Raw genomic sequence first — 12,982 nt, 5'->3', positions numbered from 1 at the left:
AATATGCACAAAAATCTATAATTCTGGCAAACAATACACTTGGAGCTCCCTTTATGCCAAATTTCCACCAATTTCAAATGAGACAACAACTAAATTAAATTAAATCACATCAAAAGGAAATAGTATTAAATGTATTTAATAAAGACAGTATATTGAATTTACAAAGGGTCAACTTTTTAAATTATGATTACAATTATTATTGCTATTGATAAATATCATCAATTATTTTTTAGTTAATACCCGCAGTTACTTTCACTTATGCCCCACGCTCTCATTTACAGTTCAGTAAATGAATGCATTACAATTCAAGTATAAACTATTATCTTCCTGTTGTCATCTGACATTTTCCATAGATTACAGTGAAGCCATTCTGATATAGCCGTTTGACAGCCTTTAAAAATTTAATATGGTGCATAATCCAAAGATAACAACCACCGACAATGCTGTAGTAGGTTGTTCGGCCCTGTGAGCATGGTGCCATATCCCAGGTATTTTCTATTCTATTTTAAGTATTTAAGAAAGTTTTCACAGTCCTCCTAACAACTCACTCTTGTAACATGCTAAATACAGTAGAGTGAAGCTGCCAACCACTGTGATCTATATACTTTGTTTATTTCTGCATCTGGGTATTTCATGTGGTTATCATGTGCAATCATGCTGAGTAATGTCATGTGTTAGCTCTCAAGAGGAGAATAAGAAGATTTTCTTATTAGTAAGTTTAGACAACATTCCAAGTGTAAGAAGATCACTTTGGCTTCAATGGAGAGAAGGCACATCCTCCAAGATATGTCCATCCTCTGCCTCTCCCTCACCACTGTTTTCTGCTGCCTCTTTTGTGCTCAGACATGTTCAGGTAAGTCTGGTTGATAAAGCATTATTAGGTTTTCATGCCATTCTGTGAAAGAAAAGTCTTGGATGTTTCTCTATGAAAAAGTTAAAAGCATTGATTAGTGTCCGAAGACATTATATGCATTTGCATTTCTTTTTGGGGAAACTACTGTTTGATGTGATTACAAAAAGTGGGTTGTGTATTTCTGTGGAAGAAACATTGATTTGAAGTGAAAAGGCATTATGGGTATGTTAATCTGTGAAGAAAGCATTAGTGTGGAATGAAAAGACATTATGGGTATGTTAATCTGTGAAGAAAGCATTAGCGTGGAATGAAAGCACATTATGGGTATGCCTGGTGCACTTAGCTATGTTCAGTATGTGCAATTTCTTGAGCTGTTGGAGGGTTTTAATAGTTATGTGTAGGTTAAGTTAATGTGGGTTTCTTTTCACAGGAGCTCTGTCTGAAGTCTCAAAACATGGTGGTCATGGGGAGATGCCAAGCTTGAGGAGGCTTTTGGAGAAGGAAAGAGAGAGCTCTACTAGGACTTTAGCACCTGTTTCTAGCCCGAACAAGACGAGTAGTAGCATTGCCCCTTCCCCAGCTTCAAAAGGGAACAGCACCAGAACCAAGGCCAAGCCCCTTGCAAGTGCCATACCAGGGCAAAGTTGGTGTGTAGCATTGAGCAGTGTTCCTGATCAGAACTTGCAGGTTGCCCTGGATTATGCCTGTGGGGTTGGGGGTGCTGACTGTACACCAGTCCAGCAAGGGGGCAGTTGCTTTCAACCTGATACTTTAGCCTCCCATGCCTCCTTCGCGTTTAACAGTTACTATCAGAAGAATGGGATGGCTCAAGGAACCTGTGATTTTGGTGGGTCTGGAGTGACCACCTCGACAGATCCAAGTAGGTTACACTTGAGTTCTTGACATCATTTTTTCTTAAGAAATTTAGGAGATGATAAAATGATAATCTAGATTTGTGAAATATGGTTAGACAAATGGTGTTTCTCTATGCTGATGTCGATCTTGAAATCGATACAGGGCCTAAATTCATTTAAGAGAATTAAGAGACGATTAACTGTTTGGAATAGTTTTATGAAAAATTATTAAGCAATTTGTGTTTGTCGAGGCTGTTGCTTCTCTTGTGTGATAACACAGGACATCTGAACAAATCTGTTTTGAATGATTTTCCTTTTAGGATGCCTTTCAACTTGAGACTGAATTGTTATTTCCAGCACTTTCCCTCCTAGTTCTCATTTGAAACAAACAAAATTTTGATAACAGGCTAGAAAGCATGGAGAAGTAGGATTTCAACCTAGGACCACCCTTTGGCTATTTGGTTTGTTCCTTTCATAATTTGCTTCTCTCAAGACCCTTTGGCTATTTGGTTTGTTCCTTTCATAATTTGCTCATCTCAAGAGGTGCACCCACAGTTTTCAACACAAATACAGATAACCATATGATGGAGGTCATACTCACATTAGGTACAATTAGGTGGAAGTTGAGCTCCATAAGGCAAGCCCTAAAAGTTTTGTGGAAAATGAATAGAGCACCTCATCATGGAGGAAACTTTTGTTTCATCAGAGCCTTATTTACTCATATCTCTTCAAGTTCAAGTAAATATTGGATCAAGCTGGTTTTTCAACATTTGATCCAGTCCAGCTTAATAAGATATGGTGAGACGACAAGTCAAAACTAGGATCTCTGTTAGGCATGCCCATGCCACTTTTCGCATGTGCTTTAGTTTCATGAGGGCGAAATCTCAATTAGTACTCAATTCTAATCTGAGCCAAACCAATCATTCTTATCCTGTCCAACCATGATTAAGAAAACCTCTACAGGAAAGGACAGTCTCTAAAGTCATTATTGTATTAGCCAAAATTGCTTTACTTAATAATGATTGAATGGTGCTGAATCTGCTGATTATGCACGAAAATATTCGATGTACATTTCACACTTTAAAAATAGGCAATAGGCCAGAAATGCTATGAACTAGATTTAGAAGCATGTCTTGTGCTTGGACCATACAGGATTTGCATAGCTTTGTCTAGGAAATGGTTTAAATTTTGATTTCTCATTGCATCTTTCGACATCTGACACCCGTCTCTGGATTTTGTGATCACAGGCTATGGCACCTGCCAATATTCATTAAGGTGAGCACCTAAAAAGTTTGGGTGTTCTTAACATTGTTGCTTAATGATTTCTTGGTTTGGACTTAATATTGTTGCTGAATGATTTCTTGATTCTTGCAGTGGAGGTTTATCATTGACCAACGCTACTACTACTACACCCGGGACAAATGTGGGTTTTGTACCACCATACGTACCAACCATGGGTGGAGCAGTTTCAATCATTATCAATCTGGAACTTTTGCTATCATTGACATCTGTGCTGGTGGCTGTATTAGTATTCTCGGATCCATATTAAAAGATACGATGATAAAGCTGCTTAATTGTATTCAGCAAAATTTTGTTATTAATGCAGGAAGACTGCATATGTTTACAGGCTGTATCACTGGTCCACAGGCACAGCTGAGATCTCAGGCAGTAAGGGAAGTTGTAAATGGAAATGCCAACTGGAAAGTTGTGTTTCTATGGACTCTTAATTTCAGTTACGTTAGTCACTTGAAATCTGAGATAATCGTTAATGTTTATAAAGATATGGTATTAATCTAGATTTTTTAATTCTATTTGCTCTTGTTGTCACGTAGATAGGCTAATTTTCTTTTTTCAGCTGATTTATTTGGTTTTAGATAGATGCACCAGGTGACATTTGGATTCAGTGGATTCTTTATAATTAAGGTTTTCGAGTTTAAACCTTGCAGGGTAGGGTATGTATGGGTATGTATGTCTCATTTGTAGCACAGTTAGGTGTCTCCTACATAAAGTATCAGGTTGTCCTATATTAACATAGTCCATCAGTAGACTCAACCCCATATAAAAAGAAACTAATATCTTTTTCACTGCAAGGTTAGAATTATATCTATCTAGCAATTTCGGTTGCTTGAAAGGTAAGATAATTTTTACATTGTTTATAAAGATCCTTCTTTGTCGGTTTCTTTTTCAGCTGGTTTTTCTTTATGAGATAGACAATCCTGTGTGCAAAATGATACGTGGTCCCAGAAGTTAGAAGAGCACAGATGTCGAAAGATGCAATGAGAAATCAAAATTTAAACCATTTCCTAGACAAAGCTATGCAAATCCTGTATGGTCCAAGCACAAGACATGCTTCTAAATCTAGTTCGTAGCATTTCTGGCCTATTGCCTATATTGTTTGATTAAGATTTCTTTCATTTAATTCTTTGCAATTGGTAAATCAATAATGGATTTTTTTCACATTTGGTGAAGTTAAATGGGTTCATTAGAGATTGCAAAGCAGGATCATGTACTGAAATGGACAATCTTTAGTAATAATGGGTTTTTTTTGACATTTGGTGAAGTTAAATGGGTTCATTAGAGATTGCAAAGCAGGATCATGTACTGAAATGGACAATCTTTTAGTCTTATGATGCTAGGATCATGTACTGAAATGGACAATCTTTTAGTCTTATGATGCTAGGATCATGTACTGAAATGGAGAAAAAATCAGTCTAAGATCTGTGTTTCTATAAGAAGAAATGATCTCGAAAATGAAAAAAATCTTAAGAGGGATCTTTTCATCTCGATTTCAATTCAAGCATGCCTTGCTTATAAAAATTTTCCGCGATGAATCGTATATAGATTATTTACCTCTGATGAAACGGAGTATCGGCCATTGCAGCCAGTTTGTTTTAGCTCCCTTCAAATGTCACGTTTGTTCAGTCATCTTGCAGGACGTAGATATCAAATATCAGATTCCGAAGAAAATGGAAAAGTAATTTAAGGGTGGGGGGGCACCTCCACCTCCCTTTTTCTAAATGCCAAATCGCGTGTCCCGGGATCCTGTCTAAACACACATGCATAATCCAAGGTGCAATTTCTATAAAAAAGGAATCAGTCGGTGTCTGGTCCTTACTTCTCGTATCGTGTCTCAACACGCAATATAGGGAACTCTATTTATAGAAGTTAAATATATATGGACAGGAATATACAATGCAGGTCTGGAATTTGACGGTCACCCCGATCTGTCATATGAATTTTCGATGATGGTTTAGTCATTTCAATGTCTTTCATTTGACTTTTTAACATAAATATTAACTGTCAAAAAATATATAAGTAGAAGATTGAAGCCACACTAAAATGCAATGCACAAACAAATAATTGTCAATGATAAATTAGTAATATATGCAAAAATCTTAAATTTACTAAATAAGTTTCTAAATTAATACACTAATATATATTATATATTAACATTAAATGATAATAAATTACTAATTACTAATTTAGTAATAATAAATATTAAAATTTTAAAATTATATATATTATGACAAGTTTCTATAACAATCTTATTAAATATATTTAAAAAATTGAAATGACTTTCTAAATTTATCTATATAAAAAATATTCTATCATTTTAATTATAACAAGTTTTTGAAAAAATAGAACTATTCTAAAAAATCATATTAAAATATTATAAAATTAGAAAACAAGTACATCCTTCCATTTCAAAATATTCTAAATAAATTTATATTTTTATAATACATTCTAAACTAATATATATCAATATAAATTTATATTTTTATAATACATTCTAAACTAATATATATCAATATTATAAATTATAAAGTCTATGATATATATTAATTATTATATTTTTTTATGGTTTATTTATAATTTGAAGTGTCATCTATACAGTTTTAGAAAAAAATAGCATGTCAATACATATGTTCTACTAATTTTTTAAGCCGTCAAATACGGTTCAAAAGTGAAAACGATCGTTTAGCCTGTCAAATTCTAGGCCTATACGATTGTATAGAATTTGTTAGCAAATGTCCAGAAATTGATCGTTTTTGAGGTGCACACATTTTCAATAATAAAACAATTTTATAATCTTACATAAATTGAATTTGAATCCCTCAAGTTGAACCTAAGCTCTACAAAAGTGATATGTTGTGTTTAATTGTCTTACAACTCACAAGATTGACCTAGTGTGAGTTGTGTATTTTGAAACCAATTTCAATTTCATATTTGATATTTATCAATTGGCACTTGTCCACCCGATACATGTTTGAAATGGGTGTTGGTTAAATGGTGGTGATGTTGTTGTGACTACCAAGGTTCAAACCTTTGACGGGTCATTGTGATTGCAGATTTGTGCCTTTGCTGATCCAATGTGTTTGTGGGTTTAACCCTTAGCTTGTTGATTGGGGATGAGGTCTCCTGTTTGTGACCTTATTGGCTCATAGCTTTGGGTCAAAAGTATTTCACGTGGTATTGGAGGGCATGTCATGCTAGTGTGACCAATCATGTTAATGTGAGGCCCTACCCCGACTCATCCTAGCATTTCAGTGATTTTTCATGTTGAGACTATTATGGATGCTTTATTTTTATGCATTATGGATTTAGAATTTATATGATTTCATGACTTGGATAACATTGATATATATTGATGCTTCATTTCTATGCATTATAGATATAGAACTTTATATGATTCTAGAATAGGATAAATTTGGGATGATGTATGTCATTATTGGATTTGCTGGACTTTACTATGATGATAGAAATAGAATGCATGTCTTATGTTTGGATCAAATTATGAGGATTATGATAATTACTTATGTGGATTTATTTGGATATATGAGATATTGATTTGTTTAATGTCAATTGTATGCAGAGTGTTTGATGTGTATTTTTATTCATGTGTTTAATATTTTATGAGGTTATTTGGAAGTACTGATGTGTAACTGAGTTGCGCAGGAAAATTATCCATGTGACCATGAAAATACTATGGAGAACCAAACCTAGACCTATGTATGTTTGTAAAACTAGGGGTTGTCTATTTGGAGAGACAACACCCCATATGTATCGTATTTTATTTGTAAAAGTAAATGCTGCATGTGTGTTAAATTGAATTATTAATTTGTGTAAATCCAGCAAGAGACAAATTTCATGTGCAATTTTGTAATGTATTTTATTGTGTCACTTGACACGTGTTGATTTATGTCTTGATTTTTGAACTTGTCTCTTGGAGGGAGTTGTTTCAACCATAGCCTTTTCAAACATTTGAATGTGGTTCTAAATTTTCCTTGGGTAGAGAGTCTTTGGAATGGTCAACTCAGGTTTGACCCGAAAGTTAACTTCAGATGGGTTTCTAAGGGGTCAAATAGACTCCTAGGGGTAGTTTAAAGGTGTTTCCTAGAGTCTATAAGGTATACCTATGGGTTAGGAGTATTTTTAGGCACGTGACTACTCCCATGTGATTATTTAGTCACCTCAAAAAGTGGGTTTCCTAAGGTGAGCGAAAATTCAATTTAGAAGGTGTCATCTAAGTTAGATAACCTTCCTTTTTTGATGTGAGATCCTTTTTCCCACTTTCTCTTACTTTTTCCTTTTTTCAGTTTTAGAAACCTGTGAGAACTCTCACTGAGGTCTTTTTAGGCAAGAATGAGAGACTTTGTGGGTAATCACCCACTCTCCATTTTTGGAGATCATGCAATTTTGAAAAGAATAGTTTTGGGATAGAATTTTGGCTAAGTGTAGAAGAAAGGATTTGTGGAATTGGGTTGCTCATCCTCAAACTAGTTCTAGCAAACCTTTGGGCAAATTGAAGGTTGGTTCATCTTCTCCTTTTGTTTCTTTTTACGTTACATGTTTATGTTGGAAAGATTGTTTGTAGGTAAAAGTTGTTTTCTTGTGTTTTTTTTTGTGAAAATTATTATGCGACCTATCTTTTATTCTTTTATGCATTTCCTGTGATTTGGGAGTAACCAAGGCCTTCTACTCTTGGGAGAGTAGGATGGTCTTGCGGGTGGTAGGAGTTTGACAGCCCTCGAGTGAGAGGCTCTCATTATGAGAGTGATCTCAAGGGGTGTATATGTGACCCTTCCTGCATGGTCTGGTTTATGCATTTGGGGGTCATAGGGTCATAAGGAGAGATAGTATGGCATGAATGCCTTGGGGGGGCATAAGGATGTTGGGTCAATGAACTTATGATATATCTTTGTTTGCCATGAGGTGGCTTTGTGATCTACCATACTTGCAGTCTCCTCAAGGTATTTGGTCCACTACCACCCATGTAAAAACATCACATTTTGTGATGAAGTGTAGCCTTGGTTGGGAAAGTGTTATTATGTGTTTTTTCCTTGCTTGTTGTGTTTGCATGTGTGTAATCTGTCTAGGGCTTGGTTCTCTAAGCTCGGGGGTGGCTTCTAGTAAGCCTAGGCTAGGAAGTGAGCGCTCCATGGTCAAAGCCTTATGATTTATTTGCAGGATTGCTTGGAAAGAAAAGAAAAAGACAAGTTTGAAAGTTGATGGTTTTACTTGATTTGTAGAAAAAAAAATTGGAAATGGGATAGTATATTTAAGTTGCAGCAATGTAAAAAGAAAGCTATATGTTGTATTTATTTGAAAAAGAAATGTATTCATTTTGTTAAAGTCCTCATTTAATAGAAATGAGAGACTAGATGGGTATCTCACCCCTATGTAATGTTGACTATCCTGTATTTTAAGTATTCTTTGAAAGAAAATAATTATTTTGTCATAAAATGAAATGTTTATGTTGGATTTTAAGTTATGTATTGTTCTTGAAATAATATTGGTTGTATACATGTTATTTTGAAAATAAAAGTTCATTTTATCTCTTTATGCATAGTAAAATAATGGAAATGAGTAAAGTAATAAACTTGCATGTTAGTAAGAGAATATTAAGCATTTAGCTCTAATTATTTATTTCCAAATACAAATCATGGTTTAATAGATTTAACATGCCTACCTCTAAGGTTAATTTAAATAATTCTAGATTAATGTAGTTGTTGATTATAGTTTATTAAATTCTGTCATTTTCCCTTTTATTTATCACAGAAAATAAATCTAAAATCAACAGTCTATCTCTAAAGTTAGCATCTGGACTGTCAATAGTAAAAGAAATGCTTTATTTAAATCTGTTAGTTTTGAAAAGTTGCTTTAAGAGATTTAAAAAAATAAATTTATAAACAATTTGTTTAAAGTAGACAAAAGTAAATTTTGCCTCTATTTCCATGCTGTCAATACATGGTTAGTTTTTGCATAATTTTAGAAAGCAAGAAAATAGATTCCTATTTAGTTAAATTTGAAACTAAATCTACCCCTAACTTTATCATATATATATATCAGATAATATATTTATACATGCATGTTAACTATATATATATATTTATTATTACAAAAAAAAAAAAAAAATTATAAAATTCTTCTTGAGTGCCAAACCCTACCCCAAGGGGACTCGGAGCCGAGGCTCCCACGGGCTTCCCCCGGGCGGCGCAGGCTCTCTGCGAGCCGCGTCCCACAGAGATGTCGCAGGCGCCGCTGTGGGTCGTGGTCCATAGAGGTGCTACGGCGGGCCGCGCCTCGTAGAGGCGACCGTGCCACTGCGGGCCGCGTCTCACAGGTACGCTGCGGCGTCTCTGTGGGCCGCGACCCGCAGTGGCGCTGATGATGCTACTGTGGCGGCCGCGCCCTCTCACGCCACCCCCCTGTGTATTGCCTTCCCCTCTGCCACTACTCGCACGCGGATTCTCATGCGACCCTCCTCTGCATTGCAAATCCGGCCTCCTCCCTGCACAAAAATATAAAACCCTAACCCGGTTCGGATTAGGATAGCCTTGAAATTGTAAAAATAAAATAAAATTTAGAATGATGGATTAAGTTTATAAAAAAAGAAAAAAAAATTAGGTTGTCATGGTTATATTATTATTAGGGTTAAGTTTTAAGGAACCCTATATCCTTTTATATATATATATATATATAACTCTAACTTTAGAATTATTATTTTGCGTTCGTATTTTATATGTTTATATAAACATTTAAATATGATGTTTTAAATTTTAATTCTTTTGAAGCTTTATATTTTAAGAATTTATAAGGATTTCTTTTGTGTGATTTTTGGCCATAGCGGATTAACTTTAGTCCACTTAAATTTAGGCTTGTCGAGAATAAACTTTATAGGGCAAATTTTATTATGGATTTATTTAGCCTTTTAGTCAAATTTAATACACATTATAATTATTGTTAAATTGAAATATAGGTGTTTTAAAAATCCAAGTGCTAGAGTTAATTTAATTAATTCCTACAAAGATTAAAAGATAAATTGAGACTGATAATATCTCTTGTCAATTTAATTAGAGACTTTTGCTTAAATGAATTTATTATTTATTAATTGGTAAGATAATAATAAATTCTTGGGGAGTTAATTTTCTACATGTAATTTTAGATTATTCCGCTCACTTAATATAGTTGTTTAAATTAATTTTAGTTGAAGAATTCAAACGTAGTTAAGACAAGACTTGATACTACGTTATTTTAATAAACCTAGCTTCATTAGGTTGTTATTTAAAAAAAAAATTATTCTGTTCGTGCCCAAAAGTTTGTGCGTGGCATTTTGGTATCAGAGCAAGGTTTCCAACACTAGGAACCTTTTTCCATTATATTTTGCTTTAACTATTTAATTAATTATATTATATTAATTTTTATGATATTTATTTTTAATTAATTAATTAAATATTTCTCCAAAAAATTATTTATTTATTCTATTTTATTTTATTTTCTCATAAGGATGCCTCCAACTACGCGACAAGCTCGCAAACGTGGTAGAGATCATACGCGTGTACGCATGGCACGCGAAGAAGTCGATAGGGAGGAATCGGTTCTGGAAAGGAACCCAGAGGCTCCTCCCGAACAACCGGTTGACCCAAACCGAGACATCTTATTAGCACTCCAGAACCGATTGGTATAGTCCAGGATAGGCTTCCAGCAGGGGATCATCATGTTGAAAACCAAAACTCAGGGAGCCATAGATTGACAGATAGGGAACGGAGTAGGAGTCCACCTCCTAATCTTGCAGAGAGTCAGGCTGGGCACGAGCCCGAGTCCGTTCACATACCAGGACCACCTCCAGTAGTAGAGCCAGTGTATCATGAGAGATCACATCGGGATCCAGGGGATCTAATTAGAGAGGTTATGCGCCTCCAACCACCATCTTTTGGGGGATCTACCGATGGGGTAGAAGCTGAGGCTTGAATTTTGAGCCTAGATAGGTGCTTTGCATTGCGCTCCTACGAGAGCAATCTAAAGGCACATGTAACAGTCCACCTACTGAGAGGGATGACCTCCACATGGTGGAGACAGGAGGAATACAAGTGTGGTTTAGTTGCAGATACCCTCACATAGGATATTTTTACAGAGAGGTTCAAGGAGAGGTACTTCTCAGAGCATTACAGACAACGTAGGATAGATGAGTTCCATGAGCTCCAATAGAAGGGTCTGTTAGTGACCCAGTACGAGAGTAAGTTCTTTGAGCTCTTGCCATACGTGGACTACCTGAAAGATGAGAAGCTTCTCGTCAACTGTTTTATCAGAGGGCTGAATGCCGGCATAGCAGGACCAGTGAGGATGTCCGCTCCAGGGAGCCTTCAGGTTGCCGTGGAGAAGGCCTTGATAGCAGAGGAGATTCAGGTTATGCCATAGGGCACAAGGGATCGGTTTCAAAACTGAAACACTATACCCCAGACATACGGGTTTCAGAAACTCCATTGGAAGGGTAATAACTGATACACATCGATGTTCTCCAAAACCTTTCCTCCGCAGCAATCACAGTAGAACCAGAGGCAGAGGCCTCCACAGAGTCAGCAGGGCGCAAAGCGCAAGTAGTGGCAGCCTCAGGGTCAGAGGCGAGATCAACAATCCCAGGTTCCTTACACACCTCCAGCGAGGACTCAACAGTCCTCCAGGGGTGGGTACAATGGTTCTAGCAGGACAGGGGGACAACCTTTCTCTAGGCCTCAGGGTGTCCAGTTTCAGGCATGTGGTGCTTGTTTCACATGTGGAGCCATGGGGCACATGGCGAGAGAGTGTCCTCAGGGTCAGATGGAAGGAAATAAGAGGATGACAACATCAGAGCCTATAGTTGGAGATATGAGCAGGTCCCATAGGGTCTTCACAGTAATTGACAACCGCCAGGTAGAGCACCAGACCACAGTCATTGAGGCTGCAGGTAAGATCAGAGGTAGCAGTCTATCTATATTATTTGATTCAGGAGCTACTGACTCCTTTATATCTCCATTGGTTGTGGAGCATTACGGGCTAGTGGCAACTAGACAAGGTGTTAGTTGGGAAGTGGAGTTAGCTTCAGGGGCTAGAATGTCAGTGGAATCAGAGGCTAGGGCATGTCAGCTTCAGATTGGCAATACCACCACCTTAGTAGACCTTAGAGTTACACCACTTGGATCATATGGCATCGTACTTGGTATGGATTGGCTTTATGCCCACAGAGCCAAGATGGATTGCCGCTTGAAAGAGATCGAGTGTGAGGATGATCATGGTTCGCCCATAGTAATCACCGGGATTCAGAAACCCGTGTCTCTTCGTATGATTTCTGCAATGCAGCTTAAGCGAAGCATGCGAAAGGGATGTCAGTTATTTGCCATCACCATCAGTGATAGAGGGGAAGAGGATGAAAAGGAAACATCGATTGATGACCATCCTATCCTTAAGGGATATTCAGACATGTTTCCTTCAGAGCTACCTGGAATGCCACCCCGTAGAGAGATTGACTTTCATATAGACCTTGTACCAAGAGCTGAGCCAGTTTCAAGAGCACCTTATAGGATGACCACAAATGAGCTTAATGAGCTCAAGATGCAGCATGAGGAACTCCTAGAGAAGGGTCACATTCGTCCTAGCATATCCCCTTGGGGTGCGCCAGTCATCTTCGTGAAGAAGAAGGACGAGTCTCTTCGGTTATGCATGGATTATCGTTAGTTGAACAAAGTAACCATCAAGAACCGATATCCCTTGCCCAGGATCGATAATTTATTTGACCAACTTCAGGGGGCCAAAGTATTTTTCAAAATTGATCTGAAGTCAGAATACCATCAGTTGAGAATAGTGGAAAGCGATATCCACAAGACCGCATTTCATACTAGATATGGCCACTATGAGTTCACCGTGGTTCCATTCGGTCTTACGAATCCTCCAACTATTTTCATGAGCCTCATGAATGGGGTATTCCGCACATTTCTTGATCGTTTTGTGATTGTGTTCC

At 36.7% G+C, this 12,982-nt stretch overlaps 1 protein-coding gene across 3 annotated transcripts; it reads left to right on the top strand.

Annotated features, from left to right (window-relative positions):
• The first annotated feature begins 270 nt into the window (after positions 1 to 270).
• Positions 271 to 3,518, top strand: LOC131043451 (major pollen allergen Ole e 10). 3 transcript variants are annotated; one of them, XM_057976648.2, is made up of 5 exons: positions 271 to 488; positions 571 to 853; positions 1,284 to 1,733; positions 2,955 to 2,982; positions 3,082 to 3,518. In XM_057976648.2, the coding sequence occupies exons 2-5, from the start codon at positions 760 to 762 to the stop codon at positions 3,254 to 3,256; spliced, it is 747 nt and encodes a 248-aa protein (XP_057832631.2). In that variant the 5' UTR covers positions 271 to 488; positions 571 to 759; the 3' UTR covers positions 3,257 to 3,518. The 3 variants fall into 3 exon arrangements, with proteins under 3 accessions (XP_057832631.2, XP_057832633.2, XP_057832632.2); XM_057976649.2 differs by having other exon boundaries at positions 331 to 488; positions 679 to 853; XM_057976650.2 differs by lacking the exon at positions 571 to 853 and having other exon boundaries at positions 325 to 488.
• The last annotated feature ends 9,464 nt before the right edge of the window (positions 3,519 to 12,982 follow it).

Source organism: Cryptomeria japonica, chromosome 5 (genome assembly GCF_030272615.1).
Source record: "Cryptomeria japonica chromosome 5, Sugi_1.0, whole genome shotgun sequence".
Classification (NCBI taxonomy): domain Eukaryota; kingdom Viridiplantae; phylum Streptophyta; class Pinopsida; order Cupressales; family Cupressaceae; genus Cryptomeria; species Cryptomeria japonica.
The sequence above is the reverse complement of the archived record's forward strand: the minus strand, read 5'-3'. Positions and strand labels throughout refer to the sequence as shown.

Excerpts from the sequence above, each read along its gene's own strand:
- LOC131043451 (XM_057976648.2), top strand. The coding sequence starts at position 760 with ATGGAGAGAAGGCACATCCTCCAAGATATGTCCATCCTCTGCCTCTCC. Across the intron at positions 854-1,283 it reads TTGTGCTCAGACATGTTCAG|GAGCTCTGTCTGAAGTCTCA; the intron begins GTAAGTCTGGTT and ends TTCTTTTCACAG. Across the intron at positions 2,983-3,081 it reads ACCTGCCAATATTCATTAAG|TGGAGGTTTATCATTGACCA; the intron begins GTGAGCACCTAA and ends TGATTCTTGCAG.